Below are 19,567 nucleotides of genomic sequence, written 5' to 3' on the forward strand. Positions count from 1 at the left end.
GGTGCCAGGTGTCTTTTTAATAGCGTCTGTTTGCAGTTCCATTTTCTTCCTTCATTTCTTCCCACCACAAATCTCTGATATTTTGAGCTTATTCGCAATTCCCCCACAGCCAGGGTCACCGTGGCTCTTGAGAAGGGAGGAAATCTGACCACCCAACAAAGGAAGTATGTGAAGAGAATAACCCAAAACAAACTGAAGGAATTATTCCAAAAAAACCTTGAAGGCAAGAATATGGAAACTACAAATAACATCTATTTATAATTGCTGGTTGTTTTTCCGCAGAAGCCCTGGAATGATGGAGAGGGCCCTCCGATTTCATTGTTCCTGACAGAGCAGGCTGCCAAGAACGCCTCGCAACGTGAGGAAGGAGGCCGCTCCAGACAGGGTGTCTGATAAGTGTCACTGCAGGTGAACTTTCAGAGAATTAAGGGCACACAGCAAAGCTTCCACCTCTTTTCCCCTGACCCTCTGGCCAAACACCACTTCCCCCACTGACCTGGCTCCCTGAGTAAGGCACATTCCTGAGGCCACGAGGCCACAGATCTGCTCGGCTCCTAGACCAGCAAGCACTCTGGAGGCCAGCTTGGATGAAACGTGTTTGCTTACATAAGAAATGATTTTCGGTGCCAATGGGAAGTTTCAGGGTTTAGGGTAGGCTGTTTTCACAGTGATGGTTGGGTCTTTCTTCTGTCTGCTGTACATGTCTATAAAGTCCTCGCCCTTTGCAGTTAGCTTAAGCAGCCCCTTGCTAGCATTCTGTAATGATACCTGAGTAAAAAGTAGGTAAGAGCAGCCCACAACTTATGTCCATTCACCAGCAGGCTGGCACTCAGACTTGCAGGTGAACCCCAGCAAGGACAGAGACTCCCTAAATTGTCCTGGCTGGCCTGGGTCCATGAGGCTCCCATGCCTCAGTTTGCCTCACCTCATAAATGCAAACAGGGATCATGTCTCTGTGCCACTCGGGCCTGACTGGAAGGGCCAGAAAGTGACTGGGACCCACTGAGGGGAATCAGAGCTCATAACCCCAGGCCTGGTGTGCTGGCCGCGTCCCTGCACTTGGCTGGGCGAATGGCTCCCTCTGGGACAGGTGTTCACTAACCCTGGCTCCCAGAGGCTCTAATTGCGAGCGCGAATCAAAACCTCTCCATCTGTCCGAAAAATGGGAGCCTGCTGGGAACGAGGTGTGCTGGGCACCAGGCAATCAATCACAGCATTGGAAAAGTCCTTTATAATTTTCCAGAGATTTAGGCTCCCAATCATTTTTCTATCCCCCTTTGATGGCATCCAGCCTCCATAACGAAACTTGGAAAATGAAACCTGTCTTGAAAAACACGTGACGTGCAGAAATCTAAGCAGGGGACAGTTCGGGAGTAGGTGGCAGGTGTGATGGGCCCTGTCCTTGGATTTCATTCACTCGGAGCTTCAGGTTACAGAGCTTAGAGCTTCTCCTGGTTTCAGGGACAAATGTGTCATTACTGTGCGAAAAGCACCACGGTGTGGGAATGATGGACCTGCACCAATGTTGGAGCAGGAAGGGGCTGCTGCCACGCCACGGTGGAGAGTCTGAATGTAGCCCTCAGAGGCCAGTCAGCGGGAACTGCTTCCGCCTCTCAGACAACAACTTGGTACCTGGGATTTCTTCGATGGCTGCGTTCTGCAGGCACCGTGGCTGCACTTGGAGCAAAAGCAGTTCTGTCCACGCTAGAACACTGGCCTCGCCGCATCCCAGAAAGGCCCCTCTGCTCTGAAAGAACTGACCGGCGGCGTTTGTCGAGGGTGGAAAAGCAAATATTCTGGAATGCTGGGTGCTCTGGGCTGAAGGCTTCAGAAGACAAGGAGCAAATATATCTAGAAAGGACATCAGCTTCTACAAGAAAGGGAACCAGATTGCAGGAAGTCTCCTAGCAGGATGGGAGCAGTGTGAGTCAGACCTTGAAGGAACTTTATTTATCCCACAGCTCTAGGGGGCTGTTTGATTTGTGCACGGAGCTCCGGGGGGCTGGCCAGCCACTACACAGCAGCAGGCGGCAGGGTCCTCACAGTGTGGGAGGAAACCTTAATGCTGGGGACGAACTGTGGGGGCTACACAAGGAAAAGGGCCCTGGTGGGCAGGAGGGCAAAAAGACCCCCAGAAGAAGAGTCAGTACTCCAACACTTAACCCAGCAGCCTACCCTGAAGCTTGGCCTAAATCTTGTATCTCAGTTTCCCGGCAGATAAGACCAAAAAAATAACAATACTTTCTTACTCTTCTACCACTCTCAAAGGGATGACACATAGACAAATCACTTTGAACTTTTAGATGAAAGGTGCTCTATAAACCTGAGGTCTCATCAACTGTAATTGTTAGGGTAATTATTTTAATGATAATGATGATAATGGGGGGGGGCGGGGGAGACGAAACCTCCTACCTTGAGACAAAGAGAAAAACTTTTCCATTAAAACCTGCATCACGATTCCTTCTGCTCCTAGCTCTCAACCATCTCTTTCAAACTGCCAATTCCTGAGCTGAAATATTATTTACTCCTTTCCTTTCCAATAAAACAATTATTTGTTCCACCGTTTTCCCTCTCGCTCACTCTTGGTGTGTCTGGCTTTGTCCTGACAGCTCAGCCATGGACTGTTTACATGTCTCGCTCGCCCTCCAAGACTCTGGTTCAGCTCCATTGACACTAAAGGCAGGAGAATTCTCTCTGTGTGAGGAATCAATTACTTCCGCTGACACTCTATTACTAGCCCTCACATCTTTGGATTCCAGATGAAGAGTGAGGTGGTGGGGGGATGGCAGGGAATTTGAAGAGGATGGCGAGGGGGGCTGGAGGGGACCAGTGGAGTAGGAAGCGGATGACAGGGAGGGAAGACAGAGACTATTGACTGAGTCAGGCCTCCAGCTTGTATTTAAAGAGAAAAATCTCTCTCTCCTTGACTGCCCTGCCGGCATCCGGAGGTGACTGCGTGGCAGGAAGAGGCAAAGAAAAGGAATAAAAAGGAGGAAAGGAAAAAGACTTGTCAAGGATACCTAAGGAAATCGGAGAAGCCTCAAATACCTAAGCATTGGGACAGTGGATGACAGCTCTAAGTACGTGGACACAGGCATATGAAGGCAGCTGTGAGTGATGGGCTTCAAATCTCAGTCCTACCATTACTATCTGTGTGATCTCTCAGGGCCTCAGCATTCCCCATCTGTTAAATGGGAATAACAGGTAAGTACAAGCCCCATAAGGTTGTTGCAGGAGTAAAACATGGAAAAGTTCTTGGTGCTCTGGGTACAATAAATGTTTGCTGACGTTGTCTAACTGACAGCCCCCCCATACCACCTACAAACATACAGTTGAGGCCGTAATGAGGCAGAGCAGAAAAGTATATATAGACTGCCAAGATGCTTGGCTACTAAGTTAGGAAAAAAAGTATTAAAAAAAAAAAATCATGCGGATTTTTCTCTATCATGCTTTGCTGCCCTCCCAAACCTAAGCTCAACTCACATTTTTTAATTCAAATTTTTATTTTGAACCAGCTGACATTTTTTCAAGGAGTTTTCTTCTAGGAAAAAAATTTTTTTTGATTATGTAAATTAAATACAACCATCTACTCCACAATCAACTGAGAAGAGTTGTGAGGCACTAGGCCTCATAATGAAGGACGATTATGGAAGGTCTTTTCTAGAAGGAAAGGCAAGGGCAGCCAATATATATATAGCTTTTTTTTCCTGCGATGATTTATCCAAGCAGAAGCAGAAAAATGGAATTAAATTATCTGCTGAGTTTCTCTTAATCCAAAGGTTTCAGTCCCCCTTGCCACTAAAAAGGACAAAACAAAGAGAATATATTTCCAGAGGACTCATGACTACAGGAAAACACACATATCCCTTTTTAGAAAAATCTAATTTCTTTGCTTGGTCTATTTCCTTTTCCTCTTTATCCCCTCCACACCCAGAGCTCCTACTGAATTTCTGCAGACAAACTCTCACCCAGTGTAATTAGATGGGAGAATTACACAGAGTTACATGGGGTGAGACGCATGCCTCCTGAGACCTCTGGGTTCAGAGAAGGTGCCTGTGCTAGGAGGCAGAGCAAGTGGGATTGTGTGTTAGAAAATCTCAAGTGATTTTCTCAATCAGAAGATAAAATGCGTTGTTAAGAAGGACATCCACAGTGAAGCTTGCATTTAGAGAGTTGCGATTGCAACATCGTCTATTTAAAAACAAACTGCCCGAAATAACCGTTGTCCCAACTGCTCTTTAACCTTGGTAGGAGGAGGAGAACAATCTGGGGTGTTTTTTTTTTTTTGCACTTCTTCAGCGAGCTCTGTTGCTGGGTGGAGTCCTTGGTCAAGGTTGGTGAGTGTGGGGTCAGCTGCCAGCTGAGCGCGAGTCAGCAGGGCTGTTCCCGTTTATTGCTCCAAGTACCTGGAGGGGGATCTGGTTCTGTCATTAGCAGGGTTGTTGCAATACAGAAAAGTATTGCTGCTCACTGGTTCCTTGGGGAATCAGAATATTTCTGTGGTTGTGCAGGCAGTAAATCTGTAATAATGTCATGAGTCATCAACCTGAGGGTGTCTCCTGAGGGTAAGACACCCTCTTAAACCACAGAGAACTCTCACTCTGCTTTGACTTCTACAGACTCAAATGGACACCAGCTGAAGCCATACCGCCAGTTGGACAATATGGCCTCCTGCTATCCATTCAGAGGAAAGAGACGTGTGTTCAGAGACAGTCCTGTGTTGGTGCAAACTGATGAGCAGAGCCTAATCCAAAGTGTCACCTGGACTTTCCCAGGCCACCCCACTTTCAGGCATTAAACTGGGGTTCCTGGACATAGGATAAGGTATGAAACCGAGAGACCCTGGCCAAGGGTGTGAGGGCAGCAGAAAGTCCTCATAAGCTCAGTCTTTCCTGCTTCCTGACCCATAGCCTCTCACTGAGATGCTCAAAGTTGTCTAGCCAGAAAATAAAATCAAATAGCATTGCTCAGGCACTTCTTCACCTAGAAGAGGCTTTGTAGCAGCAAGTCACAGGACAGACCTTCCATTACTGTGGCTCCCGAAGGCATTAAATTATCTCCCCTTCTTGTCTTTGACATGCTGCTCTCTGCCTGGACCACCAGCCATACATATTCCCCTATGCCTGGCTAACTTCTTCAGGGACAGTACAGGCATCACCTCTTCTAGGGAGCCTTCCCTGATCTCCCCAGCTTGGGCTGGATTCCAGTGCTGTGGGTTCACATAACGTCACGTCTCCAGTCAGAATGCACGGTGTTGGGGGAGGAAGTAGAGCATTAAAGAGCACAGGTTGCAAAGTAGGGTATCACGGCTTCAAAGTCCTGCCACTTCCCAAAGAGGTAACTTGGGCCAGTTACGTAACTTCTTTGAGCCCAAGTTTCTACATCTATCAAATGGGCAGAGTAACGACGACTTCACAGGTGTTGGTTACAAGGATCAAATGAGACGACGTACGTAGAGGGCTTAGGGCCCATAGGTGACGCTCCGGTGATGGTGGCTGTGTCAGTAACCACACGTGTTTACTTGTGTTCTCCTCCCAAACTCTAAGTTCCATGAGGGCAGAGAGTACAACCTACTCATCACTGCATTCCCAATGCTATCATCTGCTCGATACACAGTAGGTGCTTAGTGACCGTTTCTGGACGAATGGATGAATGGTGTATTGCCATTCTGTGGGTGAGAGATCACGTCACAGTGAGCTCAGTGACATCCACAGCCCGAGTCTTATCCTCCTGCTGTCATTATGTCACATCACAAGAGGGAGAAATAGGGAAGACAGCTCTGTTCGCCTTCTAATGCAGGTGCATGCCATGCTGACCCATGTCCTGGCACCACAAATGTAAAATATCACTAAAACAATCACCTGCACGCACCTGTCTAGCACTCTCCAGGACTAGGTGCCATAGGGGTATAAATATGAAATATGTGGTCCATGTCCTCAGAGAATATACATGCTCAAAACACAAGGTGACCACACATGAACTAAAGTAAACAAATCAAGGTGTTACGCAATACTCTGAATTCAGAGTCAGGATCCCTAAGAGAAACCTGGAGGAATCAAGGAAACAAAGGGGCCGGGGAGGGGGGCGTGTAGCTGGACACTCTGGAGGGAGGGGAGTCTGAGCTCTGGGCACACGCAGGGTCTCATGCAGATGTAAGGTTGTATTTGGTTGTTTGGCTGAAATTGAGGGTGTTTACTGAGCACAGGAAATCATTGTTGGCTGGTTATGGAGTGGCCAATTTATTGAGGTCTGGTTGGTTTCCTCTGGTTACTATAGTCAATTTATCTCCCAGAAAAACTGCTACCTTTCTAAGGTATCATCCTATTTGGGGAGAAATAGACACATCTTCTAAGATTTTGAGGGCTCCTATAAACACAAGAACACATTGTTTACCCAGAACACTTAGCTAGAGGTCAAATATCCCTAAACCTCAAATATCCAGAACATGGAGGTGGGGTGGGGGTGAGGTGATGGTTTCGGAAGAAAAGGTCATGAGCAGCTTAATTCATGCCACGCCCTCCATGCCATGATGCTCTTAGGCTGTGTCCCCATCCTCACTCTGCTGTGAGCTTGGCTGACTGAAGCAAACTGACATGCGTGCCCCGTACCGGCCTGGGGGAAAGGTTAGACCCCAGGACCAAAAATTCCCAATGGACAGCAAGACCTTCTGAAGCAAAATCCATCCCCGTCATACAAGAGTAAAAACAGGTCAGAAGAGGAAGGCTTCAGGAGGCAGGCATACTCGTAACAGGAAGTGACAGCAAGAGTATCGATGGAAAAAAGGCCCAAACTTCCCCACGACAAAACACAAAGATGCTTACACAGTTGCTAATTTGTTGTGCAGCTACAGAAACAAGACACTGGTGATCTTGCAAAGTGGCTATTATCATCACTGTTTTGCGGATGAGGAAACTGAGGCCTGGGAAAAGGTCAACAAAAACAACTCTAAGTCTATTTGACCCAGCCTCTGTCACAAAAAGTAAACTTTAGAGTTAGAAGCCTGAATCATCAAAAAAACAAACAAACAAAAAAAAACATACACACACACAAAAAACACAAACTTAACTCGCCTTAGTTTTGGTTTTAAGAAGATAGAACGTGTGGCACATGTTTCAGAATGTCCTTTATCAGATAACCTTTTAAAAATGAACTTTTGGGGGCCGGCCCGGTGGCTCAGGCGGTTAGAGCTCTGTGCTTCTAACTCCGAAGGCTGCCGGTTCGATTCCCACATGGGCCAGTGGGCTCTAACCACAAGGTTGCTGGTTCAACTCCTTGAGTCCCGCAAGGGATCGTGGGCTCCGCCCCCTGCAACTAAGATTGAACACGGCACCTTGAGCTGAGCTGCCGCTGAACTCCCATTGGTTAGAGAGCGTCCTCTTAATCACAAGGTTGCCGGTTTGACTCCCGCAAAGGGATGGTGGGGTGTGCCCCCTACAACTAGCAACTGGCAACTGGACCTGGAGTTGAGCTGCACCCTCCACAACTAAGACTGAAAGGACAACAACTTGACTTGGGGGGAAAAAAAAAAGTCCTGGAAGAACACACTGTTCTCCAATAAAGTCCTGTTCCCCTTCCCCAATAAAGTCTAAATGAAAAAAAATTAAAAAAAATGAACTTTTGGAACTTCAAAGGGGTATATTTTAGTACCTGGAAATTTCACCTAGATGGAGTGCTATTCTTCAATCCTGCATGGCAAATCAGATATTGTGCCGAACACACACATAAAATCATTAGTGTAGACTTCTGTGTAGGTTTTTAGCCTAAGAAACATTTTTTCAAGTCTTCTTAGTGGTTTCTGCACTTTGTGAAATACATTTTTCGAGATACCCATCTGGAAATGACCAATCCTTAAAAGGACCCAGGCTGTTGATTTTGGTTTTATTGGGTGGAGCCTCTGGGATGCCAAGCCCGTGTGAGGGCACCTGAATAAGCTGTGTATCATATGGAGGTGGGTGTTCTTCAAAATGCATATATTTTAGATTTCAGACACAGAAAAAATATTCAGCTTTGTGTGCATATATTTCTGAAACTCTAACGTTCAGCCTGTTGCCTGATGACACAAGTGAAAGAAAGGCAGCAGAATCCTCTTCCCACCACAAGGAATGAAGTGGCTTCTCCCCGTTTGCTCAGATGGCCCTGCGTCCCTGCCCTTTTGTCCCTCGGCCACACCAACCTGGCAGGGTCAGAGTGGACTCTGGTTTCCGCCCACACCCGGTGAATAAGCCTCAGAGCAGCCTGTGGGTGCTGGGGGAGTTGGATTCCTAAGAAGGACCAGAGGGAAGAGTCGGGGAGCTCACCACAGATGGTGGCCTTGGATGGCACTGACTCAGGCATAGCTGAGGCTTGTGAGTGAAAGTTTCCAAGCAGACAGCGTGCTTCAACGGAACAAAATTAACAAGAGACGGTTAGGGGGTAAAGATCTCTGTGTGGGGTTTATTCAGTAACGGCTTCGATCTTTGGGATGTTGACATCAAGGCAAGAGTGCCAATGGCACTGGCCAGGATGATCGTCTCCTATCAAGGCCCTTTCCCAGGTCATGGGGTAATCTCTGCAATTAACCCTACACAGAGGAAAAAGAGGGGGAAAACACGAGGGCGAGCATGGTAACCACTGCCATTTCTCTACAGCAGGGCTGGATCTTTTTCTGACTTGCTTACTCATTTCTCTTTTTGCAGGGGTGTCACTGTTATGTTCTCTCATCAGAAGGACGGTTTAGGCAGTTTTCTCTTGGTAAATAAGCATCCACCTTATGGGCCTGAGAGCCAAATCCAATTCGAAACATGCACCCGAAATGAAAGGAGCTAGGAGGCTAATTTGCTTTGATAGTGAGTGCTTTCCAAACCCAGGACCTCCCTTGGACCGAAAATGAGAGAGGGAAAGAGGAGGAACAAGACAGAACTTCCAGGACTTCAATTAGATTAATTGTTCCTTTCACAGGAAAGTGAAACAAGGCAGTGGGGGATGAGAAGCCTATTTATTCTGAATGCAAATGGCCAGGGAAGAAGGGTAAAATACCTTGCAGTATGAGAGGTTGAGAGAACCGGACGTGTCTTTCTAAGTACAAAAATTAATCACGATGAGAGAGAAATGGGGAGCGGAGGGGACATGGGGGAGGGAGAGAGAATTAAGGACGAGGTTAAGTAGTGAAGGCTTGACCTCAACAGAGTCTTTCTGACAATTTGGCACTGGGGGAAAGAGACACCATGAAGACTTTTTTTCCCTGACCTTCTTGACCTTTTCAGTTCAAGCCAGAAGCATAGAATGAGGGAGTGGGGAGAAAAACAGGAAGCTACTTAGTGAGGATGATAAAGCCAGAAGATAACCTGTCACTTGCCTGCTTCCCCTACTCCAACTCCAGCAAGAAACTACTTTGTCCCTCCTCTACCAAAGTGGTTGGCCACCTTGACTTCTCCCTTTCCCTGGGACTGAGTCCTGGAAGGGGTACCCCACAGCTCCAAACAGGGCAGGAGCATGTTTTCCTGGCCTTTGACACTTCCCAACATGTTTAAAGTCATGCTCACTAGCTCCTGAGTTTTTCCTTCCACAGCCATGCCTTTTTCCTCTGCCACTATGCATATACATAAGATGACCTCTTAGCAGTTTCCCTGGGAGATCTGCTGGCCTAAGCAGAACAGAATTTGGCCCTCAGTTGAGAGAGGTGCTTAGTCAAATTTCTCAGAGCTCAGACCCCAGCTCCCTGTGCATTATGCTTCTGTTTGTGCCAAACTTCTGCAGCCCTGCACCAATTGCAAAAACACCTTTTAAAGAAGCTCCTCAAACAGAAATTTTTCATCAAGTTCACTGGCAGGAAACAGGCAGCCTTGAGGTGCTGTGCAAATGTGTGTGTATTTAACTTAAAGAGGAACTGATGAGCTACCCTGTGTCATCCATGGGGTCAAGAGTGGAGCTGGGATTAGAAACTCGGTCTTATGACTCTTTGTCACATGAGGCATCCATCCGGGAAACCCTTCAGTTTTCGACAAAGACTATCTCTTGTTAAGAGAAAACCATTATGTAGGTGCAAAGTAGTCCTCGGAGGATAACAATGACACCAATTCACCACAGCTCCTCCACCAGGAAGCACTGACTGGACCTAGGCGCTCTGATTGTACCTTTCCCACCAGCTGGCCGCTTTATCAATTTTTCAGTACTTGCAACACCTGGGTTACAAGACAGGCTCCGACTATTTATCAATCATTAGAAGGCACTGAACACCCATCAGAGCAGTGACACATTGGAGGTGCCCAACTGGCTCAGGACACGATTGTTGGCATATTCTTTCCTGCACAGAAAAACTTTTCACTTTTGTTTCAATGAGGGCAGACTGTAAGGTAGAGCCCACTAGACGGTCCGAAGCACATTCACATTCTTGACATTACAAAGCTGCCTGCTGCTCCCTCACCTTAACTTGTAGGGACCTCGGTGTTAACATGGCATTTCGAAAGCACTCACAGATGTCTAAATGTCCACGTGGTGTCTCCTAAGCCACACATTTCCACAGTGACAGAACTGATGTTGTGAGATCAGCTGAGTCACCTCGGTGACTGACAAAAGTTCTCTGGGTTTTGGTTCTCTCATTTGCAAAATGGAGGTGGTAATGACCCCAATTTCCCAGGGTCGTTGTGAGAGTTGAATGGATTGATATTTATAAAGCTATTAGAAGAGTGTTAAAGAAATGCAGCTTTGAGACTCTAACCTGTTCAGCACAGATACCAAGAATCAAGGCAAATCTTAGCTCTACCAGTGGAGACTCAGATTTTTAACTCTCTATAAGGAAATCAGCTGCTGCTTATAAAATAACAGCGTGATCCTCCGCGGCTGGTTGCAGAGGAAGTCTCCACTTGGGGATTTGGCTACTACTTTATTAAGGAAGCTGGTGGGGTTCCTACATATGGTAGCAGCAGTGGAAATGGGGAGCTTTCCAAGGGGAAGGCAAATCCCAAAGTCAAGAGCTGGAGTTTCACATAGTCCACCCCCGCCCCCAAAAGGAATTCTCCTCCCTTGCCAGCTTTTGAAGATAGGTTGCTGTTCTTTACACTCTTCACTCAGGAAGGTTCTTTTCTCCATGCTATAGGACCAATTAGTCCTTTCTCTCCCCCTAAAAGAGAATGTGTCATGCAGCGTCTCTGGTCCCACTCCCCGCACCAGAATTCAGGATATGGTGAGGCCAAAAAGGAAGGACAATGGAGCCATGGATAGGGGGTTCATGCCACTATATTCTCACTGGCGGTTGGGTTGGAGATACAGGAAGCAGGAGCCACACGATCCGCAATCCGCTGTCCGCTTCTCTGCCACCAACCAACCCGCCAGCGTAGCCACGGCAGTTATATTAGTGGCTAATAGCTAACCAGTAACAGCTGATGGCCAACCAGCCACAGCGGATGGCTATCTAATAACTGAGCCGGCACCTTTCCACGTGAGGCCCAGAGCCTGGAAACTGCTCTCCTGGCTCTGTCCCCACAGAATGCCATCTTGAGGTTTCTCTCTGGGGCCAGGATGGAGCACTGTTTAGCGGGTCCTGGGGTTAGGGGTGCGGCCACTAGGTGGCAGCAGTGGCAGGAGCCCAGGTTTGGGGGTGGGAGTGTATCTCACGTATGTACAGTGGACAGGATAGTGCTTACTTGCAGTCGTGTTTCTCAATTTCAAAGTGAGGGTTGAAGTTGAGGACAATCTTCTGGTTGGGTTCTGGGGCGTAAACAATCCACTCGCAGTTCTGGTGGGAGGGGTAGTCCTGGGGGTAACCTGGGGAGGTGATGTACCCAGCATCTTTGGAATTCAAACGACCTCCACAGGGTGGGTCTGAAAGAGAAGGCAAACAACCCAAAGAACTTCAAATATGTTACTGCATTTTTTCCCCTCTCCGTTTCTCTTCTCTACCAGTAGCTGATTACAACTGTTGTACAGACCTTGTATGGCAGTCTAGAAGACTCACCTACTTACTCATTCAGTGGAAGAGATTATTTCAGCTCATCCTCTCCCCAACTTATCCAACTAAACACACACACACACACACACACACACACACACACACACACACCCCAAATGAAAATATTCCAGAAAATGCTCATAAATATTCCCAATTACATGCTCTGAGATTAAAAAAACAAGAAAGCTGCAAACTTAACATGCCTCCCTGCCTTTTCCTGTCTCCTCTCCTGGGCCCATCTTCTTCTCCTCATTCAAACCTCTCATCTTTATCTTTACCTCGTAAATCCTTCATGTTCTCCGGTGTCTCCCAGCCCAGCCCAGCCCAGGCAGCCTGAAGTAACGGCTCCAGGAATTGACAATAGCGGTTTTGTGGTGCCGACCCACAAGCAAGCCTGGTAACAATTATATGTGATGCGGAGGAAGCATTTTCAGCTTTGGGCCAGAACAGGCCCTGGAGGGTGATTTCAGCACTTTTTTTTTTTTTTTTTTAAAGAAAGAAAAAGCAAAACCCCCAAACACTTAATTCCACATACACCACAAATTTGATTTATTATTTCATTACACACTGAGTGGAAAAATCTGCATTGGAGAACCCACTGGCTCTGACCTCAGAGCTTTGACAAAAAGTGCTTTGTGCTGAGTGGACGGCTGTGTTTTTTCCGTGCTTTTCTGCCCACTGTCCCTCCTGCCTGGTCACCACCACCAGAGTGTGCTGCTGCTTTGTCTAGTGGTAACCAGCCTTTGGAAAGGCGGCTGCAGGGGAACAGCTGGCTCCCCCTTCCCGGCAGTGCCTGGCTGGAGGTAAACAGCTTCATGTGTGCCAGGAGGGAAGGGGGCAATCTTCAAAGGCAGAAAAGGTGGGTGATGACATTTGAAGAATCTCATATTTGGGAGTGAAGTTCTTTAATCCCCAGAAGGGGTTCCTGGGAAATGGGGGGTTTGCTTCATACCACAGTAGAAGAGAGGGCACAGGAAGGCACGAGAGACTTGGAAATATTCAGAAGTCTCTTGGAGACCTTCCTGAGAGGTGTGCCTCTCTCAGCATCAATCATGATTTAATATCGCCATCTGTATGGATCAGCATGGGCCCGGTGAATTATGTATTACGGCTCAGCAGTCACCCTCCAGGACAGGGTCTCTCTCCTGCGTTCACCCTTTGAGGGAAAGGGTCATGCATTTTTGATCTCTACAGGTGCACTTTACTATTCCCTGTGCCTGTTGGCATCACTGTCTTCCAGACCTCTGCTTTAGATTATCAGCCTGACAGGCTTTAAATGCATAAAAGATGGGCACGCTGCACAATGGCGGTTGGGGCACACAAATCCACACAAGTAGCCTTTTAGGCAACACGCCTCCAAGAGCTCAAACTGTGCTGTGTTGAACTGCCCAGAATCTAATGGACTCAGGTTCCATTTCCTACTGAGTGGAAAACAAAAGCAGGCCATTTCCTCTGGCTAGCAGAGACCACATCATCCTCTAACTAATGACCCTGCACCCTCCCCAGTCCAGGAGGACAGTGCACCCAGCCGTCCCACCCAGATGAAGATGAGGGCAGCAGTGAGGCCTGTGCCACCAGTTCCTCTGCAGCCAGTCCCGGAAGGCTATCCAGGCAGGTGCCCACTCTACTCACCCATGCTGGGCACCCAACATCTTGTAACAAGTCCATTTGTAGCCCTTTGGTCCTGGCTCATGCATGTGAAAATAGGACCCAGAGTAGCCCTCTAAGAAAGGCATAGGTGTGAGGACTTCGGGTCACCAGCTCTTTTACCAAGCTAGCAGGAGAGGAAATTTTCTACTGAACTTCTTTATGGAAAAAGGAAGTTCTTCCTCTCAATTCCCCAGCCCCCCAAGTTTAAGCTTTTAATAATTAGAGCAGGCACACATCATCAGCAAGAAAGGCAGGAAAGAGGAAAGTTCCTCATAGAAAGGTTTCATTGCTGATCCATTTCTAATCATTTCCCCACCGAAGAAGAAATTTAAACTATATATATCCTATAGCTGATCGTCTGTGTTTTCTGCTGGTAAAAACGTAAGAAACAAGGGGTAACCCATTTCGTTTTTTCTGTGCTTTATTTAATGTGAAGAAAATCAAGGCACTTAATAAAATATTTGAGAATTCATTAAAACATCTGCTTTGCTTATGTGTAGTTAGCCTTTCCAATATCCAAACATTGTATAAACGCGCATTCTTGTCTGAATGGCACTCACACTCAGAAACACACACAAGCATAGATAGATACTAAACATACGGTACATCAGGTACACATACACATTAGAAATTCACACTTTAGTCCTGTACACACTTTCACACCTTCCATAAAATATCACACGTCCTCTGTATAGATGTATATCCACCAAGACAAATACTAGAATTTCAGTCTCTATGTTTCTTAGAGAAAAACAGAATTCTTAGAAATCAGTAAAAATTATTTCAAAAACACACTTAATCCTCCTACACCTCCTCTTCGTAACTGCTCTTTCATTTCCAGGTTTGGGGATACTTCGTTTCTTAAATAGAAACAAGCCACCAAGAGAAACGAGCTGGGTTTTCTTCTGAAGAGATATACCATCAATTCTTTTGGAGGTCTTTATTGTGTTCCAAAAGGAAGAGCAGAAACAATTTGTGTCCTCTTGCAGAGGCGTCCAGCCCAACCAAAAGAGAGGTGAACTCAAGGGCAAACCCCTTTAGGCCAATATGCACACACCTGAAGGGAAGCTGACCCTGTTGAAGTTTGAGCGACTGAGCCAGTTTGGTGAGTTGCCCAGGGGACTTCTTTCTCCAATGATTTTGTGACTACCTTTCACCTGGGGCAAATTCATTTCAGGCCTGCACTGTTTAGAGCAGTTTTCTTGTACATCTGGGAGGGAAGCGCAAGACATGGGCCAGGTCAAGACAGATAAAGACTTCAGAGGCCTGAGAATATAGCAGTTAAAGTGACACCTCTAGACAACAGCATGGTGGTTAACAGGTGGTTAACAGGGTGGTGTGGGGAGGATGAACAGGGTAAAGGGGGTCAAACATATGATGGAAGGAGACTAGACTTTGAGTGGTGAGTACACGATGCACATATAAAAATGATGTATTATAAAACTGTGCTCCTGAAACGTAATGTTATTAACCAAGGCTACCTCAATACATTTATAAAAAGTAATTTGAAATAAAGGGAATAGTAAGTCCTAAAGTCACAAAGGTTGGATTTTTTTCCCCCATAATGACTACCTAGGTGTTTTTGACATATAAAATGTCAGATCATTTCTGATCTCCTCCCTCTCTCTCTCTCTCTCTCTCTCTGTCTCTCTCCCTCCCTCCCTCCCTCTCCTTTTTCCTCAGGTACCCTTGCTTTGCTGGTGGCCTAAGCACCAACTGATACTGCCAGGGGTAATCTGGCCATGGATCATAAAGAAATTCTGTACCCATTCACTTACAATTCTAAGGCACTGCCAGCTTCAGAAGAGACTCTCCCTCCTACAGAACCCAATTTCAGACAACTCACTGGTTCCTTGTAATGTTTGATTTTTAGGAAGTATTAACAAGGAGTAAAAGATCTTTTTAAAAATCTGGTCTGCCTTCTAAGGAAACTCAACGGGAGTTGTTTTAAAGGGACACTGTATGACTGGAACTTGACAATAATATTCGTTAAGAACTGAAGCCGGACTGCAGTGAAGACTTTTAAATGATCAGAATCACAACGGCTTGAGACACCAGACAACACCAGGCAACAGCTTACTGGCAGTTGGACAATAAAAGAACAATCAGATCACTTGATTTAGCTGAACTGAAGGAAAAAGTCCTTAAAGGGGAAAAAAAAAAATCCTTGGGGAATTTAGGACAGGCTGGATGTGGGCTTGGAGAGTCCGGGTGTTGCTACTGATGGGTCTGGGGTAACAAGACCAGGTTACTAGGAATCGGGTGTGTGTGGGGTGGGGGGTGGTGCTGATATTAGCAAGACTAGGGATGCAGCACCTCGATTCTTAACTCGGTGACCTTCCTGGGTCTCAGCTTCCTAGACTGTAATTCATTGAGTGGATTGAATTAACAGTGTAGTTTTCAAAATTCTTTCTAGAAGTGTTTTGTTTTGTTTTGTTTTTCCTTGAACAAAACTCTACCCAGCACTCCAATGTGCAAAGCAGCTAAAAGTGGAGCTCTCCTTGGGTGCAGGGACAAGAGGGCGGCCAAAATTGGGTCACGTCCAGGCCTGGAACTCCCTTTCTTTATCCCTGAGGGCCTTCTCTGTAAGACCATCAGGGCTTCGTGGAACAGGGTGGGAAACCCTCTGAACCAGCTCTCAGTTCCCTGGCTACTTTAAAATGCCATGGAAAAGAGAAAAGGTAGAAGGGTTAGAAGACATCTATTTCTTGCATATACCTGACAGCAGGTATATGGTGGTGGAGAAAAGTTGTGGGTCTCATTTCCCCTGAAAATAATACACTTTGTTTACTTTACAATTTATCCTTTATCCACAGTGTAATCCCATCCTATTCCTATTTCCACAGCATTGTTTTCATTTAATTATTAGTAGCAAGGCAAAGAAGAAGCTCTTCTCCTACTTAAAAAGAGAGAGGGTTGTCACCTTGCCACTTAACTAGTAAGAAGCCTTGTACTCAAGTGTGGTCTCACCATGGGCAAGCTGTGTGACCTTGGGTAAGTTAGTAACCAACTACGAGCCTTTGTTTTCTCATCCATAAAATAAAGAGAGTGATTCTAGAGGTCAGTTCCAGTTCTAAAATTTAAAGCCTATATAATAAGATGGGGAAAATATTCTATTACCCATAGACTAACCCCAAATTAAAAGACTTTCTATCCTCCTAGACAACCAGATATTTCTTCAAGGTGTTATTCCCCATTCATCCACTTTAGGTAAACCTAAAACAAAACTCCAGGATTCTTCGGATGAACATGTCTGTCTTGCATTAAGGAGAGTTCAAACATCTCTTTTAATCACATTAGCTCTACTGACGTGGGTTTCTTTTCTTAACTGAGTCTGTGGCTGCACATTTATAAATATTATGGATACACAGTTCTGTGTGTGAGCAAGTCAACAACAGTGATGCATGAAAAGAAAGACCAAAAAGAGTTTCTTCAAATCCCTTGCCTAAATCATCGAAGTCCTCGGCTCAGGGTTTTGACCAAATTTTGCTCACTAACCCTGGATAAGCTGCTTTTTAAGAGTTTTTTTTTTTTTTTTTCCTGTGAGCTGAGGCTGGATTTTGTTTTATTCAAAGTGACTTCAGCCTGTCACAAGACAGTCTCATAAAATCTGTATCTTGGCTTAAGCTGGGAAGAAATAAGCCAATACATCAGCCCAGGAATGCGACCGTTTGACCACTTCCTAAGGCAACTGGGAAGGGATGCAATCTATTCAATTTATGGGGCTGAGTGGCAGTGAATGGTACACTCCTGAAGGCACAGCAAATGGAAATCCCTGTGAACTTTTGCAGTGATGAAGTTCACAATCTGAATAAAAGAATCTCTGGGAGGGCAGGAAGGAGGTGATCAGAGAGCGGGAGAGGAAACCAGGACACGAGAGTGGAAAAAGGAACAAGGCCAAGGGCCTCTTCTAGAATACCTCCAATGATTCATTTCACCAAGGAGAGAACTGGACATTGGGTCTGGAAATAGGGCTTTTGGAAAGTCTCTTCCCCTCTATCTGGATTCTAAAAACGAACCTTTGTTTAATCGTTAAAATGTAAGTTTGATGCGATTACCTCCCCTGACCTCGAATCATGCCACCTGTGGTAACCTTGTTATTTGTCATCTTATATCATAAACAAATGCAATTCCAATAGGGCAGCCAATATAATATCATTAGTTTATATTTATGTCCACTCTTTTCCAGCCCTCATTGCAAATGAAATTTTGATGCCATTGATGAGAGATCTGGGATTACAGTTCCTGACCATTTCAACAGACATTTGGGGAAGGAAGCAGAAGAAGACTAATTTTGAGGTCTCTCCAAAAACCAAAGGAGAGAGAAAAAAAGTAACATAATATTTTATTTCATTTATTTTGATTAACTAAAGGCTTATGTTGAAACGTTAATGACTCCCCATTGGTTAGTAAATGAAATTGAAACCTCTTGGCCTAGCAATTAGGGCCTTACATTTAGCTCAAGCTACTGTTTCCAACCTTATTTGCAATTATTTCCCTCCACACATTCTAAACTGCAGCTTCTGAGTATTCCTCCAACAAAACCAGTGTCTATTTCTCTGCTCCCACCTTCCCCTGCTGTGCCTTTCCCACCTCTAAGTGCCATCTAGTCTCTCACTCCAGGTTTAGCTGCCACCTCTGCCCTCTGTGATCACCCACACGAGGGGTCCCTATCCCTCTGCCTATCTCAAACGTAGGAGACTGAAGCTCTTCAGTATCTGCTAAGGTGTGTGAGAGCTCTGGACAGGCTTATCCATTTTGCTGGACCACCACCTCATGAGGGCACGACTCCTTTCTGACTCATTTTTGGGAGCCTTACAGGATCAAACCCAGAGCCTTCCCCAAGAGTCAGATTAGAAGAGGTTTGATAAACTGGTGAATTACTAGTAATTGGCTAAAGTAACACCAAAAGTATTAGTAGGTATCACAAATTCTAAGAAATTCTTATCACAAATTGTTCTGCTTCTCCTGCTACGTACGACTCGTCCTTCCCAGCCCACAGCTGCTATTAAATGGGAATTTTTGTTTTTTAATGGTGAACTGAGTGTTTAAATAATTTGTCTGGGATAATATTACATACACACAGTCATAAGTCAAGGTAGAGTTAGTGTGAACTCTGTCTCCTAAGACCCCTTAAAGTCAGACAACAATGATGAAGTTCAAAGGACACTTACATTTTATTTCTAATGATGATAAAAATGATTTAGAGGAGGGTTTTCTTGCCCCCTCACTCCAGTCCTCCATCCTCCCAAAGGCAAGTTCAAGATATTTGTTGTCAGTAGCTCCAGGAAGATGCAAACTATTACTTCATCACTAAACTGTTTGCTGATAATGGATCGTCTCTTGCTGAGTTTTAGTTCACTTCTCTCCACCCATTCCACCCCCACCCCCATCTCCCATTACCTGGCCCCCAATATGCCTTTTGGGCACATCTGTTTTATTTTTTTTCCCCTTTATCAAAACAATTATTATTACCACTCGGTCCAGCAATTTGCAATTCCCTTTATCTTCTTCACTGAAAGACTGGCCAGAACAGACTTTCGTTATCAAGGGATCTTCGGAGGCAGCACGCAGGGTCACGCTGGACGTTGTATTAAGCTGGTCAGAAGCTTCATCCACTGCACACTACCAGGAGAGCTCTCCTTTTGTTAGTCCCAGGCCCCCTCTCTTTTTTTTCTGGATTAGATCATGACTCTTTTATGAAGACCCAGAGGGAAATGGGATTATTAAGAGCCTTGCTGGGTAAAAGCTATTTTGTCTTTATGACGACTTTTTTGAGTTCAGCTGCTAAGGGGCCTTAATGCCAGAGTAGAAGTTATTACACATTTGGGGGGGCACCTTTAGCACTGTGCTCCCCACTGAGCACACTTTCCTGATGAAGGATGGAAGGGGAGAAAAGGAAAGGAAAGGAGAGAGATTTTTAAAAAATTGCAAAGAAGAGACGTAAATCTAAGATGAGAACCAAGCAGGGGATATCCGTTTCTGAAGAAT

The 19,567-nt window shown here is 45.7% G+C and overlaps 1 protein-coding gene across 6 annotated transcripts in view; it reads right to left on the bottom strand.

The window, feature by feature from the left end:
• NRP2 (neuropilin 2) overlaps positions 1-19,567 on the bottom strand; it is a 115,515-nt gene that overhangs the window by 88,724 nt on the left and 7,224 nt on the right. For all 6 annotated transcript variants that reach the window (XM_033111541.1, XM_033111542.1, XM_033111544.1 and 3 more), the window contains exon 2: positions 11,622-11,799. In XM_033111541.1, coding sequence (XP_032967432.1) covers positions 11,622-11,799 — 178 coding nt within the window. The remainder of the gene's footprint in view (positions 1-11,621; positions 11,800-19,567) is intronic.

Source organism: Rhinolophus ferrumequinum, chromosome 8, assembly GCF_004115265.2.
Source record: "Rhinolophus ferrumequinum isolate MPI-CBG mRhiFer1 chromosome 8, mRhiFer1_v1.p, whole genome shotgun sequence".
In the NCBI taxonomy this organism is placed as follows: Eukaryota; Metazoa; Chordata; class Mammalia; order Chiroptera; family Rhinolophidae; genus Rhinolophus; species Rhinolophus ferrumequinum.